Consider the following 23,096-nt stretch of genomic DNA (forward strand, 5'->3'; position numbering starts at 1 on the left):
CCCCCATAAGGCAGCTGTCAGTAGGAGGACATGCACTGCTACACTGAGACAGTGTGACGGACCCAGGAAATGGTGGCACGTTCAGTCAGTATGTAGCTTGGAAGCTGATTTCATGACTCAGCACTCTCCTTTTAGACGTGGAACATTCTACCAGTAAAAACAGTGTCTCGCCCACTGGCCCCCACCTTCTAGGCCAGGCCCAGCATCATCCATGAGTTAGGGGCAACCTAACCCCAGCATCTCCTCCCAGTCCCTGGTACAGAGTGCTTGGTAAAGGCTGAAGGACTGGTAAGGGACAGTCGGTTCTCCTTCCGTTTGTTGGCACCACTGCCCATGTCTACTCTGCCTACTTCCATGACCTTCTTCTGGACTGTTCCATGCCATGGTCATTTGGGCATCTGCACAGCCCCAAAAGTGAGGCAAAGCTGGGGAAGGCTCTGGACATACCTGCTTAGCGCTGCGCTCAAACACCACATACTGCTGGCACTGGTCTAACCGCCGCTTCTTCAAAGTCCAGAAGTGCAGGACACGGTTCTCCCTCTGTAAGAGCTCACTCAGGATGGCTGTGGGGCAGAGGAGATGAGCACTGGTTAGGGAAGGCCATGAACAAATCTGGCCAGCCACTTCCACCGCACATGCCGGGTACCAGATAACTGTGACTTTCAAACCTCCCTAGTGGGACGAATCCAGGTACCAGATGTGAGGAAACCAAAGCCTGGTCCATAAAGAATCTCCCAGAGGGGAGCAAGATTCGAGGAACTGAGGCGAGAGCCTCCAGAGGAGGCTCCACCAGTTTAGGGAGGAAGAGCATGTCCCCAAGGTAATTTAAAAAGGACACGGATTCTCTTCATACCAAAGTCAGTCCTTGGTGGTAAGAGACCTTGGGAAGTGTCGGTTCTTAAAATGCCAACTAACCCTTTGGCCCCTGGAGCCTATGGAGAGTGAGGGGACTTGGTAAGAATCCCAGCCACTCTTGAGTTCTAGGAGACGGTGGGAGAAGAACAACAGCATGAGGACCACGTAACTGCATGGATGACCCGGGGCCTGAGCCACACTCTCTGCCCTGTACAAGAGGCTATGCACAGAACACTTTAACAGCATGGCCTCGATTTTACAACCTCTAAGTCATGGTCATAGGGAAGCTGTGTTAGAAACATATCTCCTTGGAATCGTGTCTCTAGGTCCAAACTTCTGTGTTGTTTGGGATCTGATCATAAGAAAAGGTGAAAGCTTTTCTCATGTTAACTCTAATGATGTCAAGTGAGAGGAAATGCACAAGGCATGTAGCACCATGGTGGGCCACGGTAGGTGTCCAGCTGCGTCATGTCTCTCCCTCCTCCTGTTATTCCAGCAGTGGCTGCCACATGCCCAAGTTTCCTATGTGTGTTGCTAGTGTGCTCTATGCTTGAAGCACTCACATTTAGTTTGTATTATGTCTGCCTCTGGCTTCCTGCTAACTCTATTAGATACTAATACACAGTAATGGTGATATGAAAAATTAATATTTATTAAGCACTCACTCCGTGGCAGGCACATATTCTCACAATACCCTGTGATGCACGTACCATTATTACTTCCGTTTAAAGATGAACAAAGGGAGGTTCAGAGAGGCTAGGTACCTTGTCCAGGGTCATTTAGATAGGAATGTTTGACTTCAGAGCCTGAGTCCTCAGCTGCCTCGGTCCTCTGGGTTCTAGGGGCTGTGATGCACAATGTTTATAGCAGCAATGTCCACAGTAGCCAAGCTATGGAAAGAGCCCAGATGTCTATCGACAGATGAGAGGATAAGGAAGATGTGGTGTGTATGTACAATAGACTATTACTCAGCCATCAAAAAGAATGAAGTCTTGCCATTTGCAACGATGTGGATGGAGCTAGAGGGTATTATGCTGATCAAAATAACTCGTTCAGAAAAAGGCAGATACCATATGATTTCACTCATATGTGGAATTTAAGAAACAAAACAGATGAACATAGGGGAAGGGAAGGAAAAATAAAATAAGATAAAGACACACGGAGGCAAACCATAGGAGACTCCTCACTATAGGGAAAAAAACTGAAGGTCGGTGGAGGGGAGGTGGATGGGAGGATGGGGTAACTGGGTAATGGGCATTAAGGAGGGTACATGATATAATGAGCACTAGGTGTTGTGTGCAACTGATGAATCATTAGATTCTATCCTTAAAACTAGTAATACACTATATGTTAACTACCTTGGATTTAAATTAAAAATTTAATTTTTAAATTTAAAAATTTGTAGCACTTGTACTTAGCACTTTTCATGCATCCTCCTGGAAATTTGATTTTTTTTTTTTTTAATTTGATTTTTCTAAGGACAGAATCTGTCTCTCTTCCCTTAGGCTGAGAACTTTTACAGGTCTCAGTTATTCACTAATGTCCATATCTATGCTTCTATTATGAAAACTTTTTAGTTCCTTCCCAAAGAGACAGATTGTACTTCCTCAGTCCCCCAACCCCACTCTGGGGCTCATGTGACTTGCTCTGGCAAATGGGTTGTAAACAGGTAGTATACAAGCAGGAACTTAGTGTGTGTGCTCACTTGAGCTTGCCATCACCACCATCAGAAGTTTTCCTGGATGACCACTCCTCAGCTGAGGTCCCAGGTTAATACACGTGGAGGAGACAAGAGCCCAACCTGCAGTGAAGGCACTAGAGCAGCCTGCGGCAGAACCGCTCTGCTGAGCCCAGCCAAGTCAGTGGCTCCCTAGCCAACGTGCAGTGACCTGAACAACAGATCCTTACAGTTGCAGGTCACTGAGGTTTGGTTGTTATGCCGTGATGATGGCGCCTGTAACAAAAACTTAAAATAAGTGGCACTCGCCTCAGGTCCAGGTAGCAGGTAGAAAAGAAATGGGTATGGGAGAAATTGTAGGTCCCTGCTCAGATGGAAGCTTCAAACGGGCAAAGACAAGTGTGTTTCCTCTCATCTTTCTGTCTCCTAACCAGAGCTTGGCTCACTGCAGAGTCTTATGTGGTGGTGAGAATCAGCCTGGATCAGGCAAAGGTGCTGAAGAGTTTCAGATATCATTTCTCCCCCTTCTGGAAAGCTTTCCTATGGACAAACACCTGACCTCATGGCCATGAAGGTAGGTGCAGCATATCCTGCAATTGCTGGGTGCCTGCCGTGGATAGCTCACTGAGGTGTAGGTGGACCAGGTGCTTGCTCGGCAGGCCGCTGGCCTCACCCAGACTGCTGCCTGCACTGCTAAGTCCGAACACAAGTGTTGTAGCATGCAGGAAGGGCAGGAGGACAGGACGTCAGCCACCTGCAGGGTCTCTGGACCCCAAACAGGGAGTACATCTGGAAAAGGAATCCTGATTCCCTCTTTGCAGGGGATTTTATTCTGAATTTAATTCTCCCCAGTGGCCTCTGGTCGTTCCACCTCCTAGGGTCTCCGGTAGGGAGGGAGGCCCTTCCCAAGGCAGACCAGTGCTTCCCACTGCCCACTGCGCACGCAGCCGTCAGCCTGTCCCCACCTCTCACACCTAGGCAGTTTCAGCTCCCTCGCTCGCCTCGGTCTCCAGGCTCAGAGTCCTCTTCTGTGTCAAGATGACATCTGTTAAATTCTTCACCCACACAAAGGCTAAGTTCTGCATGGTCCAGCATAAGTGATACCACTGATAATAATTTAAGCTTAATGTGGTCATCTAATAAGCAATTATTAAAGGTTACTGGTTTTTTAATGTAATTATAGATTTTGTAGACTTCAGAGTGATATTAAAGATTATCCAGACCAGTATTTATCTAAATTTTATGTGCACACAAGTCATCTGGTTGGGGCGGGGTGGAGGAGCTCTTGCCGAAACGCAGCTTCTAATTCTCATCAGGTCTAGGCAGGGCCTGAGGTTCGGCTTCTTCCACACTCCCCGGTGATGCCAGTGCTCCTGGTCTGGGGACCACATTTTGATGAGCAAGGGTTCAGACACCCTTCATTTTAAAATAAGAAAACTGAAGTCTTAAAGGCTCACCCAGTGAGCAATAAAGCCAGGATTTTAGTTTTATGATTCTCAGTCTGCGTCTGGTTTCTGGGCTGTAAGATAGTCTAGTCTGTGTTCCTCCATATGTTAGCCACATCTGGCTACTTAAATTTAAACTAATTAATCTTCAACTGAAGGAAAAAAATGAAGTTTTCCAGTTGCATTAGCCACATTTCAAGTACTCTGAGCCCACATGACTCGTGGCTATTCTATGCACAACGTAGATACAGACCATACCTGTTACTTCAGCAAATTCTGTTCAGTGCTGCTCTAGGTCAAGATAAATGAAAAAGTGCCAGGGACACTTTATCTTCATTTTTCTACTCCAAATCCTGATACATGTTTAAAAATTGCCCACAAATCCCCACTACCCATGCCATCCCATAGCAAACGTTTTCTCATCCCAGGAGAAGCAGCAGGAAGTCTGAGAGTGCATGATGACCAGGTACACAGCCTCCGGTCTGTGCTGCTGACACGGCTCGTGGCTGGAAGCTCCCACACTGACCTTTCACTTGCTGCTCGGGTCCCCGGGTATGGCTGGCGGCACTGGGCATGCTGACGTTATTCCTGTGGATGTACTTGAGAAACACCTCTGCATTCCGTCGGGCCAGGGTACAGGCCTGAAAGAGACAGAGGTGTGAGGACCCCAGCAGGGGCACAGGTCTAAGATGCTGGAGAAGGGGTGCTGGTGGTGAGGTTTCTGGAACTGTGGGTGAGCAGAGCCTTTGGAGGCCACTTCTGGTTTGCAGACACTCCAATTCCAATGCAGGAGGCTCATCCTTTTGTGGAATAAGGAATTACTCCCTGGCCTCTCCGCTTTTCCATCTCAGATAAAAATCAGAAATCACCCATCCCTTGACTACCTCTATGTTGACTCAGTATTACTAACGACATAAGTAAATGTCTCAGGCTGGTTTTCCTCTGTCACCATAATGCCTCTTAGAAGACCACTGGGGTACGTCCCTTTAGCATTAGTTTAATTTAGACTTGAGAAAGCAAATTTGGTAAACAAACCTATTAACCATACATTCCATATCTAAATGAAGTTACCCACATTTAAAACATTTATTTGTCCATAAAATCCACCCCCTACCTCAGTAACACGAATATCCTATTGCTGGGAAATATGGACCTACACACAGGAATAAGAGCCATTGTGCTACCCTCTTCACAACTCACATTAGCTGTGGGTGGCAGAGAGGACAGGTCACGGTCTCTTGTGCCCATGAAGGAGACCCAGGCCCAGAAAGGGCAGGAATCATGAAGCACATCAGGGCTGGAATCTAAGACTATGGACAGAGGATGTCTAGTTTCTTTCAAGACCCTATAATTTCTAAATTTCTTTAAAGAGCAGAATTTTTTCTGTTGTTGAAGTCTAGGGACAGCATAAGTCTCCCCTTACCCAAGGTTTTCATCTCTGCAGCGTCAGCCACCCACAACCCATTGCAGTCCAGCAGCAGGTGGTTTTCCTGATGTATTGTCAAAAGGTCAGTAGTAGTTTAATGCTACATCAAGCTGCCTACACCATTCCCCTCACTTTGACTCATCACATAGGCATTTTATCATCTCGCATCATCACAAGAAGGGTGAGTACAGTCCATTGAAACATTTTGAGGGAGAGACCACATAATGACTTTTATTACATAAAAGTCACATAGCTTTTATCACAGTATACTGTTATAATTCTATTTTTTATCAGTTATCTATTTATTACTAGTCATTCATCTCTTACTGTGCTTTACTTATAAATTAAATTTTACCATAGGTATATATGTATAGGGAAATACACGGTGTATATATAGGGCTCAACACTATTTGCACATTCAGGATCCACTGGGGGTCTTGGAACACATCCCCCACGGATAAGGGGACTATTATCTATGCTAGTCCACTAATTTTTAAGCTACAATTTTCGATATTATCTAGACAAAACTGTCAAACTTTAACACCTTTTTACATTTAACACCTGCTTCTATAAATTATATAGTAACAAATTATTTTAAATTTTGCATTAAAAACAGTGGTTTCTGGGAGCTCTGGTAAAAGATTGTTGGTGGGTCCATCATTGTGAGGTTCATGAATTTAACAGCTGGATGGTGGTCCAAAACTAAGATATCCAACACAGATCAATTAATACATATAAATGGAGAACTCAATGTTCCATCCATCAGGCATTTAATTCCCATAGCAATGGGGAGTTTCTCACCTATGATTTTAGGCACATATGGAAAACATTAGACCAGAACATTTTCTCCTCTCATTCTTCAAATGAAACATGTACTTTTATGAAATAATATCTTTACACCTCTTTTAAAAGTCTTTCACGTGCTCTACCTCAGTCATTGTTTTAGACTTTGTTTTATGGTAGAGAAGACTTATCGCTTAAGCCCTGTACAGAAGACTTTTTATTTCATCTTGTTAGAGCTGATTCCTAAGGGTTCTGACTGAGTGCAGGTGCAGATGCCTGATAGATAGGAGGAGGGAGAGAGGAACCATCTTAAAAAGAGAGGGAGAGGGAAAGAAATGGAAAACTCAAAGAGGTGGTCAAGTAGAGAAAATCTCTAATAAAAGAAAGTCAGTTAATTACAGAGTTATAGAAAAGCAGTGGCAACATATCAGGGTATAAAGATCCCCTTTGTACTTTCAGAAAACTGAAAGGAAGCTGAACATGAAAGCAAGAAATTTGAGAGTAAACAGAGCCTTTAGATAAGTTTTAATACAGACGACTCTGTCAGAGACAAGATCAAAGGCTAGAGGAAAGAGGCTTACTAGGACTTTCCACAGTGGCTGAGAGTCTACTCAGAGCATGACTGTGCTTCCTCTCTGGGAAGCCAGGGCTCTACTAAACACAAAACGAACAAAATGAAGTATTTCTCTCTTCATGCAACAGAATAAATGGTGTTACAGCTATTGGTTATTGATAATAGATTGGCAAATAAATAAGGTGTCTAAATTTATTTAATTCTTGCCCTAACTTTTGCGTCATCCTTTTATAAAATATTTATTTTAATACTGTTTTATGTCTAGATATATCTATATCTATATATTTAAGTTTTTAAAAGTTATCTCTACAGCCAAAGTGGGGGCTTGAACTCATGACCCCAAGATCAAGAGTTTGCATGCTCTACTGACTGAGCCAGCCACGCGCCCCAAGGCTTATATATTTCAATTAAAAGTATTTTCATATGCCAAACATAATCAGGTAAAACTACGTGTTCTTTTCAATTACCAGCATCAATGGGATATCAGGATATTCGAATATGGCACCTGCAGTAATGGTGTATAACAACTGCCTAATTATATAGAAAGTGCCAAGAGAAATAAATAATGTCTGAAGCATGCCTTTTCAATCTTTCAAATTAACCAGCCAATGTCTTCTCTATGAATGCCTCCCTTTAGATAAGAAGTAAGGTAACACAGGGGGATGAAGAGCCCATGTGATGAAGTGTGCGTGTGTGTGTGTATGAGACAGAGACAGAGACAGAGACAGAGAGACCAGAGATGGAAGAGCAAGGCTAATGCCTCAGACCCTGGATGACAATGTGCTCTGACCTTAAGAAAGGCCTCCTTTTGTTCCAAATGTTTGCTGATGAGTGGGATGACATGGTCGATCTCTGCTGCTGGTCCCAGCTTATCACGTCCGCCACACCAGTCCTCATCTCTCCGGTATTCTTGCTCTAAACTCTCCAGGACACTACAGACCTAATGAACCACAAGGAAAGGCTCATTAAATTCATAGATCAGGGAAGTATTTCCTGAGCACCTTCAGCCAACAGCACCCTGTAGAGGTAACATTTTTCATTTGAAGTTCAGTTTGGAGATTCAGAACATGCAGTGCTCCTGGGACATGGAAGGGAAGTGCAGCACGTGGTTGGGCCTGGGAGGCAGATGAGGACTGAGATAAGGATTTTAGAATCTTCTTCTGACAGTTGTTGGCTGAAGGCTGAAGCTATGGGATTGATGATGTCATTTAGAGATAGTATATAGAGTAAGAAAGGAAGAAAGACTGGTAATTTTGGGGTGTGTGTGAAAGTGTTTTTTATATATTGTATCGCTGGAACCTTATGATAACTCTGTGAATGTGGCAGAGCAGGAAAATTAAGTTTAGAGAAGATGCTAGGGCTGCCCCACCTTTGCATGGGCTCTATAGGAAGTAGCCCCAAACAGAGAAGTAAGGAGGAAGTGGCCTGTGTGGTGGGACTTATGGGCCATAAGTGAATGTTTTCTTTCCTGTTCCTTGGCAAAAATATCCCAGCAAAGAATGTCTTGAGGTACCTTCATAAGGCAATGACATCTTCAGTTCTTCCATTACAAAATGGACATTCCCTTCAGAGGATAATAAATTTGGGTTAACTTAAAAGATAGTTGTCCTCAAAATGCATGTCCCCAAAGAGCATGGTACTAAGAGGCCATGATCTAAAAGTCAAAGCATTTTGAATGGGACTTGGATGGAAGTTACGTTGGGTGTAACAGAGGGGACCCAGGGTAGCTTTGTCAAGGCCCAGGGAATAGGGCAGAAAATAGAGACTCATATCCCTACACTTTCCTTCAGTGGGCTTTGAATGCTCGGCTATGCAGTTGAGGGGAACAGCTACAACTATCCTGGGTCCCCTTTGCCTAAGAAAGCCATCCCTTTTGATGAAGAGTATGGCATTGGATAGGATGTTTACTGAGGGATGAACTGAGTTAAAAGATGTCCCAGGCAGCACGCCTTGTCATGAGAAACCTTGTCCCTGCATTCTGACTCCTTTAGCACCACACACCTGTCCTTACCCAAGGCATGAACACGTGCAGGATGGCCCACATCTTGAGAAAAAATAGTTTATAGACTTGCAAAAACTTTAAGAAAAGGTGTACTTATGTCCCATCCTACTATGTGGACTAAAATCAATTTGGGAACTAGAAAAAATGAAAGATTATCAAGGATAAATCCTTTAATTTAGCAGGTAAAGAAACAAATCCAGAGAGGTGGCCTATGGCATGGTCAGTTTGAAGTCAAATTTCCTAACTCTTTAATATAATGCTTTGCCCCTTCAGCATCTTGACCCACCAAAAACTAAAATTTGTGTATGATACTAGACAGGGGTTAAACCCCATTTAAAAAAAAAGTCTGGATATAGGTATTGCCCGCTTTTCACAAGTTCACATTTTACACCATTTCACTTTTATGAAAGACCTACGTTAGTATCTGTGTTTGCTAAATGAAAGACGTATGAGGAGGGTTTTCACTTCTATGAAAAAAGGTAAAAAGTGAAAAGAGTGTTCAGTGTTCATTCCGCAGAGAGCGGTCACCGAGGCAGCATGCACCCTGAGCAATGAGAGTGGCCCCTCAAGCTCCTTCCCCGGGGACTACACCCAGCATCTCAGCATCCAGCTGCCACAGCTCTGAACTGTGTCTGTAACCACCTGCACTTCATCTCGACTTATTCTGTGCATCCGTTAGCAGGACGTGTCCCTAAGATTTCAGAAAGGCCTAAAAGAGGCTACTTTTTGGATCTGGGAATATCCAAAAATCCTTTTCCATATAAATGAATGGTCATTGCTTCTTTACATCTGGTTTCAGCTTACAAAAGTTTTCACAGGAACATTCTAGTTGCAGATAGCAGGGGAAGCCTATATTCCATTGTCTGACATCATTTGTTAAAGACTTTTTGAATTGTTTTGTCAAAAAATTAACTGTATATTTGTGAGTCTACTTCTGGAATCTCTATTCTTTTTCCTGTGTCTATTCTTGTACCAACACCATTCTGTCTCGATCACTGTAGTTTTAGAGTAAGTCTTAAAATCAAGTAGTGTATCTACTTTGTTTTTTTCTTTTCAAGATTGTTCGGTTACTCTCAGTTCTCTGTATATCCACATATATCTTACGATCAATTTTTACAAAGAAGTTTGCTGGGGTTTGATTGGGATTGTGTTGAATCTATAAATCATCTTAGTCTGCTGCTCCCAACTCTGTGGCCATCAAAGGCATCACCACTCTGAAACCACAAAGAGGAGGATGGACAGAAAGTGTGGAGACTGGAACAGTGGCCACAGGGTCCTCTGGTGAGCATGTTACATTTACTCCAAGACAGACTTTCCCATGGCCCCTGTAAGTCACCCAGAGGAGAATGTTTCTCTGATCTATTTGTACCAGGGAACAAGTCCAATGAGGAATTCCAATTCAATGTATTTTACATTGAATAAAATTACTTCTGTTTTAAACCTCTATTTCATGAAAGAACCCAATCCATTAAGAATCCTCTTAGCCCTTGTGCATATTGCTGTACAGATGGGAAAGTAAGGGGTCTCAATCTTTATCATCCTGCTGTATGGATCTCCTGCCTCCCCCCCACAGCTGCACCATCCTACCAGTTAGGCTCCTGGTCTACCAGGGACAGAGAGCTGTGTTTCCTCCATCAGACTAAGAGCCTCATGAGTGAAAGAGCTGTATATTTTTCAAGCATAGTGCCTGATTGTGGCACATTAGTTTATGTTCAGCAGATTGTCACCCTACCCTCCTCACCTTCACAGGAGGCCTATACTTCCCTGTCTCATTGATGTTGACTGGGCGATGTCACTTGTTTTGGCCAAAAGGATGTTAGAGCATTGGCACAAGTGGAGACTTGAGATGCAATTGCACCGATTTTGGGCTCTTTCCCTCCAGCTTTTCACCAAAAATGTGCCTCAAGTAGTTGCTGGTCCAGGAGGGTGAGAGACTTGAGAATAGATCTAGACCAATTCTACAGCTTGGAGCCCAGCTCTACCAAACTCGGCCAAGATCAGCTGAACTCAAACACTTAAAAGCAAAAATGCTTATTGTCTCATGCCACTGAATTGTGAGATAGTTTGTTAAACAACATTATTGTGGCAATAGCTGACTGATACACCCCTCAAATCGAGTATTCAGCATATACCTAATTCTCCTTCAACACCTAGATCTGATGAGTTTGAGAAATTTATAAGAAACAAGTCACATGGTTCACTTTTTAAATGGAAAAAATTACATGGAAGCTAATTGTAGTTATTTACACATCATTAGTCTACTAGTACTAATGCTTAGTATTGAGAGGTTAGTACTGAGAGGACTAGCTTCTTGTTGAGGGAGATACTACGGATTTGTAGTATGAGGGAAGAAACAAACCCTCCGTCAACACTGGTCCCCCATATCCCACAGCCCTTCCCTCACCTGCTCAGAAGTTTTATAAAATGCCACAGAGGCATTGACTAGTTTTAGCCGGTCTTCCATCTTCAGCATGAGCTGCTGCCAGTGGAGGGCTACCTTCTCGGCACATTCCCGGATGGCATCGGCGTCGTAGTGGCCAGCCTGGAGCAGTGCCTCAGCTTTCTGCTGTACCTGCAGGGCGCTCTGGTGCGTCTTCTGCAAGGAAGTGGCATGAAAGAGGGACTGGGCACAAGGGGAGGAGAGAGAGGTCCGTGGGAACAACCCAGGCGTGGTACGGGAGGGGGTGGAGTGAGGCGTGAGTGGAAAGATGCAGAAAAGTTAAAGAGCTTTAAATGGTGGATTCAAACATTTTGTCATGACGATTAATACATCATTGTTTTTAAAGCATATTTGAAAAAAAAAAGAACATCATGCATTTTCATTAACTGAATGCTCAGGACCCTAACTCCTGCCCCGACTCTCCTACTTGCATCACTGGTTCTAAACACATCTCAGTCTCTGTGGTAGAGAAGCAGTAGTTGTGTATAAATCTGCTCCCTGATTGGCTCACATGTCAGTCAGTTTTCCTTTTCAAATCTAATCACAAAACTGTTCACTGTAGTGAGTTTTTAAAGGACATTACTGCCGTAGATCCATTTCACAGATCGAATAAACACAGCACATAAGGAAAAAAAATCTCCCTGTAATACAAAGTTCAGCCAATGATGCAATCACTTTAAACATTAACAATCAGTTGAAAAGGATTCTAGTGGAAGGAATAAATCTGGTAGGTTAATAAAGCCAAAGAGTAACATCTCACTGTCTCTTAGCTACCCCAGCAAGGGAATGGAGTAGTATAGTAGATAATGCAGCTCAACATGTAACCCCTACATTATTACATTACTCATGTTTGCCTTTATATATATATATTTATATATAAATATTTTATATAATAAATAATAATAAATAATATTTATATAATAATAAATAATAATAAATATTTTATATAAAGTAGAAGGTTTATTTTCTTATTCAGGCAAATGTGGTTTGCATTCTCTGAGTTCACACTAACTACAGGAGGTGGGGAGAGCAGGCTGGAGGACTGGGTGGCAGAGGGGAGAGCCAAAGGGATTACAATTTACTAAAATAAAGTACAGATGTGGATGAAACATAGGACTTCAAAGAGCTAATATTATCCTAACCTCAACTGCTAGGATCATTCCAACTCAATGGCACAGTGCTGATTTGGTCTCTGCACATTTAGGAAAGTATAGCCCAGCTCCCAGTGAAGAGGGACAGCTAGCAGCCCAGGAACTTACTCTAGAATGATTTCTGCCCTTCTTGGGCAGCAGTGCCAGGACAGGTCCCAAGAGCTGATCCATTCTGGACTCCCTGTATGAGTACAGTCTCCCTCCTTTTCAGCCCTACACCACCTGGCCCCCTTCACCCACATCCGAGACTGCTGTCTGCACAGTCCTACTTATTTTCTTCCGACTATCAACATCTCCTGGCTTCCCTTCCCCATCTCTGGAGTATGTACTCAGTGTTCATTATGTTAGCACGACAGCCTCTAGCAGCCTAGACTCCTTTATTCCCTTGCTTTGCCACTAAGTTGGCCCTCAATCATAACGACCGTATCAGAATTTGAGTTCCTAAATGCTGAACACAGCTAGAAAAAGTAAACTAAGGGGGAAAATGATCCTTTACAAATACCTGATTTCTTTCTCTGACTTATTGGTACCACTTTCTCTTCCCATCTCCTAAACAGAGGGGTGCCCCAAGGTGCAGTCTTGGTTTTTGTTCACTTCTGTAGAACTTTTACCTATCCCCATGGTTGCTATTACTTTCTTTTGGTAGACGACTCCCAGTATTCATCTCTCACCCTCCATCTGACCCTCATCTTTAATTGTCTTTGGGTGTAAGAGTGAGCTGCCTGCCATGTTTCCCACTCCAGGTCAGCAGCCCTGAATCAGTTGCTCTAGCTGCCAGACCCATGTTAGCCACTTACAAAGATGCAACCTTAGTCAAAGAAGTGAAAGGTCTTCCTGGAAAGAGGAGGAATGCTTTTCAGTGAATGCAGATGGCTTGATTGCCTTAACAGAGCCTCCAGATTCCTTCTAGACATCTTCTCAAGTTCCACATCTAAAATGAAATTCTTCCCTTCTGGAAATTTCTTCCCATGACATTCCATCATTTGTGTTGATGGGGCCCTCCTTGTTGCCACCTGGGTTTATGATCTTGACATCATTCCTGACTGTTGTTCCTCACCCCATGTCCCAGTCCAACCCACTTCATGCCTAGACTGCTGTGGTGGTCCCATAGCTAGCCTCCTGCCTTCCATTTCTAATCCCTCAAACCTATCTCTTACATTTCCAGCAGATAAATTTGGTTCTCTATCATAGGAAGTGTTGGATGAAGTGAGTTCTAATATTCTTCTGGCTCTAAAACTCTAATTTTATGCTATAAGTATCACTCCGTTCTCTTAATTCAAAAGCCTTCAGTGGTTCCCCCATTGCTATGATATCAAGTCCAAACTTTGAAGGATGTCCTTAAAAGCTCCTCCCAATGTAGTCCCGAACTACTTCCATAACATTATCATCTGCTGCTTTCTTACAAAAACTCTCTGAGAACACACTATGCACTTTCTTATTTTTGCTACCTTTACTCTTCCTGCCTTTTAGTGAGCATCCCTTACTCTCTCCCCATCTATGATCCAGTCATGCTTTGAGACTCCGCTCAAGTCTGGTATCCTTTAAAAATTGTCTTTTTGGGACTTCCAGAGAAGATGGTGGGATAAGAGGATCCTTACCAGAAAGGAGGTGAATGGGAGGATGGGTGAAATAGATGAAGGGGATCAAGAGTACACTCGTCATGATGAGCACTGAGCAATGCATAAATTGCTGCATCACTTTACTGTACACCTGAAACTAATGTAGCACTGTATGTTATTCAGGCAAATGTGTTATGTTAGCTATCGTGGAATTAAATTTTTTTTAAATGTTGAATAAAAAAAATCTGTTTGGACAGCTGGAGACTCACTTAAAAACTACTCTCTTCTGGACTCCCATGTCACTCATATAATATATTTGGCTGATTCTCCATACTTAGACTGAAACTCTCAAGGCAAGCACTGATTTAAACATCACTTTAATAACTGTCATCTATTCAAGGGTATACTCTGCGCTGGGCACTGTGCATATGCATATTTTTTCTAGTTTTTATGACACCACTACAAGGTGGATATTATTATTATTCCCACCTGAGTCTCAGGCTGGTTGGATGACTTGCCCAAAAACAAACAACCAAGGAGGTGATGAAACTAGGAATAAGATTGAGGTTTGACTTCCTATGCTCATTCCCATAATATCATACCACTTTATCTCTAGAGTTAGAATGGTATCTACAGTGTTTCATGCAGTAGAAGGGTTTACCAAATGAACATTAGTGATTATGATAATTAACTGGCTTCTCCTCAATATATGAAACCAGCATACAATTGTCATCAAAACCCAATTATTATGTCTTTTTCTCTGAGAGTAAAGGAATAACTCTAATTGTCCTATTATTTAGGCTACGTAATAAATCCTCTTCCTTATTCTGAAACTCATTATCATCTGATAGTCCTTGGAACTCCATCCCCTTTAATTTCCAAAATGACAAACTCTTATGCATATGATATAATCTTTGCTTTGATAAGCTTGAGTCATTATTTTGCATTTATTTCTAGTCTCCATTACCTAAGCCTATTGAGTGTTGTATCTTTAAGACATGGATTACCAAGGATGTTAATACATGATGTTAATGTAGGAGTATATAGAAGAAAATTGAACCAAATCAATTGAATTTATTATCTAGTTTTAACTACTTTTTCTGCCATAATGACTATGCTTAAAATACATAAGAGGATTTCAAATAAAATTGATTTCAAAATTGAGCTTGTCTCTATGATAGTCACAGTTCTTAAAGACACATCAGCCAAACCATTTTGCATACTAACAAATAATAATTTGAGTTCGTTGATAAAGCTATGTTTCTGGGTGCTGTGTGCTATTCTCTGTTCTGAATGGTTCTGTTTTCCTAAAACCCAGGGTACTTTAGATAAAAATTCTGATTTTCTTTGGGGAGACCAAAACCTTCAAACAGAAAAGGCTACCCAAGCTAGTGTGAGCAGACACCCTAGTCTGCCCATGATAGTTCTACCCTATGCCTATTTTTCTACCTGAGTTATTAATAATTCCCTTCTTCCCTCTTAGAAGTGTCTCAGTTTTAGCAATAAATGTAGTCATCCTACCCATAGCTATTTTTTTTTCCCTTGTGGAACCTAGGATTATTTCTTAGGGTCAAGTCAAGTTCTATCAAGTCAAGTTCACTATCAGCAAGTACTGGAAAGGCCTTCAGTAAATAATTACTATCAAAATGGGCCAAGTCAAACTAGACTAGTTAGGTCCCCTTTCAAATTGCATAAATCTTCCCTGGCACGTCTTCTTCTTGATGCAGAACCTGGTCTAGATAAACACTTTTAGAGAGAAGCATGAGGCTACCTGGAGAAGAAGCATATTTGAAGTTCATTATTTTAACTATGCTGCAGACCCTGCCTACCCTCCATTCTCAGGACCTTCCAGAAATCCTATCTGCTCTGCTATCTCCTCTTCAGACCATAGACATATACTCCACAGGGGCCTCATGGGATATCAGTATCAATATCAAGAATATTTGATCAAGTTGCACCCATGGAACTTCTTAGTGAGCTTCTACTCTGTAAGGGTACAAAAGCACCATTACAAATTAATACACGGTGCTTATGCAAGTCATGGAATCTGGTCATTGCGTTAGCACTGCTAATGCATTCACCCACTATATTCCGCTAGCTCACTGGAATGCCCTAATACATCATGACACTCAGTTTTATTTGCCCAACATTTGCTTATGGGACAGGAAATTCAATTACTCCGGAGGGCAGACAAACCTTCACATGTGAAATAAACGAGGATGGGGTGCAGCCAACAGTGGTCTTCTCTCTGCTGAGCACCCTCACAGCTTCCTGCCACGCCCCTAGTCTGTCTACCTACCCCTCTGTCCTCTTCATGCTGCCTCTCTATGGCGCTTTGACCACTGTGTGCCTGATTCTTGATTGGCCTGATTTTTCCTTGATGGTGAATAGACCTGAACACTTTCATATTTGGGCATGCCAATAAACTGAGACAGAGGCAGGTGATGATAATAAAACCTCTCTCCTCTGCTGAGTTCCTCCTTAGAAAAAATGACTTGCCTGCACTGTGTGAGCAATACATAGTCTATTTTAAGATCTTAAATCCCAGACAGTAAACTACTAGTAGTGATGGTTTCCAAGAAGATAGCAGGTATCTTATAGAAACATGTCATTTATGTTAATGCTATGTTTATGTATACGAGATTTCTAGAAAATTAAATGGTTGAAATCAATACTAGCTTAAAAGTGGCTAGTAATCAGTTGATTACTGTATTAAAGATATAGGCGCAAACAGTTAAAATGTTATTGTTGTGATGGAAAATTCTCATTAACATTCATTCTTTTAGTAGAAGATAACACCTTTGCATTTCTTACGCACTCAAAAGTGGGTTGAGTTTTATACTGAACTATAAGTAATGAATGTCTTTGAACGTTTCTCTCTGCTCCCACTGGTATTGAACTTACTTTATTTTTAATACTGTCCCATGTCCCATTTCCTGCTCTTTTCCCCATACCACTCTAAAGCAATCAGCCCAAGTCCCTTCGGGAAGGAGGATGTTCTAGTAGAAAGGATAATTAAAGGTATCATTTAGAGCAAGATAACAAAATTTATATTAGATTAATGTAAGAGGGATTTTATTTTTAAAATAGCCATTAAAACAAGTGTCAGTTGGTCAACTTCTGGTTTCAGCTTATTCTTGAAACGCGGCTTCTGTGTTACTGAACGACTACGTTCAGTGAGGCAAACTATCCTGTGCAACCTGCTCTGATGCTCACTGTTCTTGTTAAATTACAGTCAGAATTTGACAAAGAAATCTAAATATTACGTATAAATTAAATGTTTTAAAATGGAATACAAATATACTAATGACTTTTGTACTTGATTATCTTCATTTCTGAGGGATCTTTAAGTGGCAGTGGCTTCTAACCTTTTGGCTTCACATGCCTCACATGGTGTAGAGTCCATAAAGTGCAAAAATCTCAACATACGGGGGCCTTAAGGTGTAAAGGTCCAATAAGTAACCACGATGCACACTTTTGGTGTGAACACCTGTCTTGTAATACTAGGCTTCCTTGGGGGTGATGAACCCCTGCATTTGCTTCACCATCAATTCCTGGGTAACAAGGAGGCTCTCTAGACCACTTAACTAGAAAGAGTCAGGACTTCACTATCTAAAGGGAATCAAGCTGCCTGAGGTGCAGAGCAGAAAAGGGAAAAGGAGGACAGTGGAGTCAGATTTGGGTGTTACCTCGATTGCCAGTTGGAACTGCTCGTGTTCCCGCTGCAGCTGCTCGGCTTCGGACAAAGAGCTGGCATTGACCAGGCTGGCGTTGAGCATTGACTCCCCATTGCGGATCCATCCTAGGACCTAGGGAGTCAGGACAAGAACACGGGTGAACAGCCTTCACAACCTCCCCAGAGCTGTTGGCTTTCTCTGATGGGTACTTAAGTCAGACCTTGCTATCTTCTGACCACACTTGGAGAGAGGACAGGAAGGCTCTGGATAATTAAAATGCTCATCTCTGCCATCTTACCTGGCATCTTGTGCCATAAGGTGCTTATTGTAAGTACCAACCTCATTCTTGGATACATATATTCTTTTCTACCCTTGTTACCCCACTGTCCCAATTTCCTTTCCCATTTATTTTAAACATTATCTGATTGTACAGTATGCACATTTCTGAAGTTCTCTCTGGAATGTAGAAGGGTGCAAGTAAATAAATCCCATATATTGATATTCTTTTATTTTAGCCCAGTTCAGATACCAACAACTTAAAAATCTTTTATACCCAATTACTCCCATTAGAAACATCTCTTCCTCATCTAGTACAACCACACCATGCCACCTTTGTGGCACTCACCACAGATTGCTTTGTTCAGTAATTTTGATCTATATTTCAACATCTCAATATACCCCTTTCCCACAAATGTAAACTTCTGGAAGACTAGGGCAGTATATGAGTCATGTTTTAATCTCACACAGTGCCCAGCACAGTCCCTTACAAATGGTGAGTATGCAGTAATGTTTTTAAAAAAGGAAACAATTATCTATAGACAATACCCAAATCACACCCGAACAGTGGTTCCAACCTCCTATGCCTTGCAAAAACAGTTAAGAGCACACAGGTTTGAGCTCTGACAGATAAACAACCCAAAGGAAGGAGGAAGGAGAAAGAAAACAAGTAAAACAGCATAAATAATCCATACACTGGATCATTAGAAAAAAGGAGAAGTTATAATTGATTTAAATTATCTAGAGGCAATGGTTAGGCTAAGTAAAATTTCTAGGTGACCTTAATTAGTACTGGGAGAAAGAAAGTTCAGCTAGGGAATATTAGAATAGAAGCAGAAACAGTTGACACCGTCTAGACAGTCCTAGGTGAAATGGGCATGTGGCAACTCTCCAGCCAAGATCTTGAGTCGAGTGCAAATAATCAAACTGGAAGAATCAGGCCTTGAAAATCTACCTTGTGTCTGGTCACCAGAAAATTGCTAAATATTTTCTTTATTAGGGAGTCTAAGAGTTTGCTTGGAGAGGAAATAAAAATTCTTCTGAAATTTCAAGATCAGTAAATATCACCCATCTGTTACTTCAAGGCAAAGGAGAAGATACCACAATCTGTTTCAGATTTTTGCAGATTTTTTTTTTCCTCCTCTCAACTTCATGCTGAACAATTAGAAGAATACTAAGCCTGGTCTCTCCTATTCCATAATCCTCATAGGCATTTCTCAAATTTCCTCCTCAAGCAGCATATGACCGATGACATATTGTACATGGATAACACTGGGGCGCAAATCCTGCCGAAGCTGGGCTATTTGGATTGAGATGTTAATTCGTGGCCGGTCTGGCAGATTGTGGATGAGATGCCAAATCTGTAAAGCAATTAGTTGCAGATATAACAGCTCAGAGTGTATGTGTGAAATCTCTGATGCCAGTGGTGTACTGGGGCTGGCTGGTTAGAGGTGCTAATGATTTCCAAAAGCTGCCTGTAAGTTTGGGTACATGCATACATGGATTGCATACCCAAATGCCTCAGCTCTTTGGAAAATGGAACTCACAATGTATAGTTTGAACTATGCAAGTCCTTCTGCCATGATTCATTGCATTTTACTTGGTTCAAGATTCACTTGAGGGTGTCAGAGAAACATTTACTTTGTGTGCATCACAAATCAACGTTTGAGGGACAATTTGACTCCCTCTGGGCCTCCTGAGTCTTGCTGGCATCTGTTCCTCTCTAGTTTCAGCCAACTGGAAACATCAGTTATAGCTATGGTGATGGGGAGTTCCATTCAGCTCTCCATTTAGATATCGTAGACTTCAGTCTCTAAGCCTTTCATAAAGTCATGCCATATCCTTGATATCCTCGTTAATTTTCATTTCCTAAAAGCTGTTTATAAAGGCGTCTCAGGTCTCCAAAGAAGGAGTTTTGATTTTAGGGAGATAAAAGTGTACATTTATCCCCATGGCTTAGGTTCAGGGGTGGACCTATCCCTATAACTGTGTCCGTCCCAGAAGCAGGAATGGAATAGTGAAGAAAAAAATTACAAAATCTAATATTAGAACACTTGGCTTTTTTTACCTCCTGGCAAAACTACTCAACCCTCCAAGCCTATTTCCTTGTCTGCAAAGTTAGGATAATAGCACCTTCCCTTCCTACAGCAGGGGTGGATGCAACACGTTGTAAGATGTAAAGCCTGGTGATGGTGGAGGTGGTGATTTTTAGTTTTGGAGTAAAGCTAGGTATATGCTATGATTCTTCATTTACACCTCGCACAGGGAGAAAGAAAAAGGCTAGGACAACTGATTTTTTTTCCAGTATCTATAGAGCTTACTGCCATATTCTGATGTGATGAGGGAACCCCAGTTGTTTGGTTAGCATCATTCTTTGTAGTCTGATCAATGTCAACCCTTGTTGGTATACTTTTCTATTACCATCGTCCTTTATTTTCCTGGCTCATAAAACTGGTTATTTAGGGGCACATGGGTGGCTCAGTGGTTGAGCATCTGCCCTTGGCTCAGGTCATAGTCCTGGGGTCCTGAGATCAAGTCCCACATAGAGCTCCCCACAGGGAGCTTGCCTCTCTCTCTGCCTATATCTCTGCCTCTCTCTGTGTGCTTCTCATGAATAAATAAATAAAATCTTAAAAAAAAAAACACAAAAAAACCCCTGGTTATTTATTCTATGAGCATCCAAATGAGTGCAAGGGAGTAGAAGAAATATTGTAATAAACATGATAAAGCATTGTTTTTACTAGTCTTGTGTGATTTAAGAAATATCGCTTAACCTCTCTGAGGGTCAGTTTTCTTATCTGTAAAGTGGTTACACGTTGCTTGCTTAAGTCACAGAGTAAAGATGAAATGTAATATAAAAGTGGTTCTGCAAACCATAAAGTGTAATGCATAATATGAGCATTTTATGTTGATCAATTATCTTAGGCAACAATTTACCTATTGGTCAGATGACCTTTGAGGGTCACTTTGAATCCTAAGATTCCATACTTCTTTCAAAATTCAGAGACTCACCCTACAACCATAGGATACCAGGGAGAGGTCTATAAAAATGAGCAACCCAAGGAGTTTTGCTGTTCAGGGACTCAAGAGCTGGCCAAGAATTCAGCTCAGTCTGAACTGAGAGGGTGAACTGCAAATGGGGACCTACTGCTTCCTTGGGCCAAGGAAGTGCAGGCAAATCCCAGTGAGAAGACTGGATTTGGTTAACTGGACGTGGACATCCACAAATGATGATCCCGTCTAAGTGGGCCACGCTGTCTCCTGGAACCACGTAGCCTGGGAAGCTGCTCGGATACGGCTGTGTTCTCTGGGTCACACTGACAATAAAGCGATGAGGATGGCCTCAAGGCTTCTGACTCCAGGACCTGCTGCTGCTGTGGACTTACCCCAGCCACAGTCATTTCTGAAAGTCTGGTCATAGGAAAAACTGCCGGCCCCTCAGGTGGTAGCTCAGAGCCTGTCATGTCATATTTCCAGTATTTCTTAGCTCAAAAGATTCACAGTTTATGAGGTTATATGTGATCATTCTTCCTGGTTTTATAGACTGTGACCATGGGTCTTCTTAATTTTCTCCATTTTGAAACAAATGCTTGCCCCTTTGGTTGCCTCTCTTTTGGATCTAACCCAATTCCTTTCTACCTTTAGGTATAGTGAACAGAACTTAACACATATTCTTAACAGGATAATATTTCCTCTTTTGTTTTCACTGTTCATTTTGGTCATAAGCAAATTTTGGCCAGTATTTGGTCCATAGAGGTAATTTAAATCCATGTCTTTAGTAGACATGGACTTAATAAGCATGGTTTCTTCTCCCATAATTTAGAGCCCCAAATAGCTTACAAACCCATTTTGGCCTATTTTGTATTAAAGGCACTGTTCTGCAGGAATACATATGGAAATTCACTTAGGTTTATGCCCATTAAGTAGGTTTTTCAAAGCTTTGATTATCTAATAAATGTGAGGTCATCTTTGCCAGAGTAGTAATTTTCCTGGGAAGCAATCAGAGCATTCTGTGGGGCTGGGGAGTAACCTGAACTGTCTTTTTTTTTTTTTTTTTTTTAGAAGAAAGGGGGCATCTGAATCATCTAGGGCCCCAGACCATGGGCTGTAAGTGAATTCCCTTAAAGAGTCAACATTTTTCCAGAGGTGTCTGGGCCATCAATCTAAATAGATGCAGAGTCCCACACAACCCCTCCAAAAGAACATTAGTCACATTAAATAATTCTGTTTGTTCTCAACTCCTGACAATTTTTAGTCTAACATCTGTGGCATCATCTCTCCTCAAAGCTTCAGTTTAACATAATGGTGGTATAAGTACACTACAGTTCCGATGGCCAAATCTAAAGCTCTCATCTATGGGCTCTAACATCACAACTGTGTAGCAGCACATTGTTCTCTTCCTTTCCATCCCCATTAATGGCATTTCAATTAAGGTGTCCTTTTTCTTTCTTTTTTTTTTTTGGGGGGGGGGGTATATTCAAAAGAGAAACAAACTCTCAAGCTGGTGTCTAAATTTAGCTCCACTGATCAATACTGACATCTAAATTAACTCCCTCCTTCCAAGTGTCAACAGCTTCCAAATCAATATTTCCTGCTCCACCAACTTCCATCAAATAAAAAGGCCTTCTGTGAAACTGGATCAGACGACTCCCAAAAGAAAGAGCCTGGCGCTGACAAGGAAAACAAGGCAGCCTAATGAGGCCTGGTGGCTTAAATAAGCAGCAATCCCAGGGCTCCTCCCAAGGCCGCTGTCCTTTGCAAAGGCCTTCATGTGTTTCCTGCGTCTGGCTGCACCAATCCAGTATGGTTTTGAACTACAGTCCTACATGTGTCATCCTCACCATGGTGGAGAAAAGCAATTTTTTCTGGCAGAAAAATTTTTTTGTCCTCCAACTCAAGAAATACTAAAAGGGAATGCACTCAGGTATTAGTCAAGCCTGGATTATTTGTATATAGACAACCCTGCTTCTCCATTTGACAAACTACTTATCATCATCCCAACTCCCCATCCTACACAGAATTTTCATTCAAGGATGAAAATTCATTTCCATTTTCATACCAGTCATGAAGAACATAATTAGGGAGTTGGCTCTACTATTAATTTTGGAACAGATAATAAATAAAATGAAAAACCGGGAACAAAAGTATAGATTTCATTTCAAATCAAACAGGAATGATTTTCCCATTTTCTTCTGATGATCTCTCCTGCCACCTTCGGCTGGTGGAAATA

General features: G+C 41.9%; 1 protein-coding gene across 21 annotated transcripts in view; it reads right to left on the bottom strand.

The window, feature by feature from the left end:
- KALRN (kalirin RhoGEF kinase) overlaps positions 1–23,096 on the bottom strand; it is a 661,253-nt gene that overhangs the window by 259,312 nt on the left and 378,845 nt on the right. For 15 of the 21 annotated variants that reach the window (XM_041763066.1, XM_041763093.1, XM_041763035.1 and 12 more), the window contains exons 16-20: positions 17,603–17,722; positions 11,168–11,386; positions 7,552–7,701; positions 4,505–4,619; positions 448–563 (exon numbers count right to left, since the gene is read on the bottom strand). In XM_041763066.1, the coding sequence (XP_041619000.1) occupies positions 448–563; positions 4,505–4,619; positions 7,552–7,701; positions 11,168–11,386; positions 17,603–17,722 (720 nt within the window). The remainder of the gene's footprint in view (positions 1–447; positions 564–4,504; positions 4,620–7,551; positions 7,702–11,167; positions 11,387–17,602; positions 17,723–23,096) is intronic. The other 6 variants (XM_041763076.1, XM_041763054.1, XM_041763059.1 and 3 more) reach the window with 1 other exon arrangement.

The sequence above is a fragment of the Vulpes lagopus genome, chromosome 1 (assembly GCF_018345385.1).
Source record: "Vulpes lagopus strain Blue_001 chromosome 1, ASM1834538v1, whole genome shotgun sequence".
NCBI classification, from domain to species: Eukaryota; Metazoa; Chordata; class Mammalia; order Carnivora; family Canidae; genus Vulpes; species Vulpes lagopus.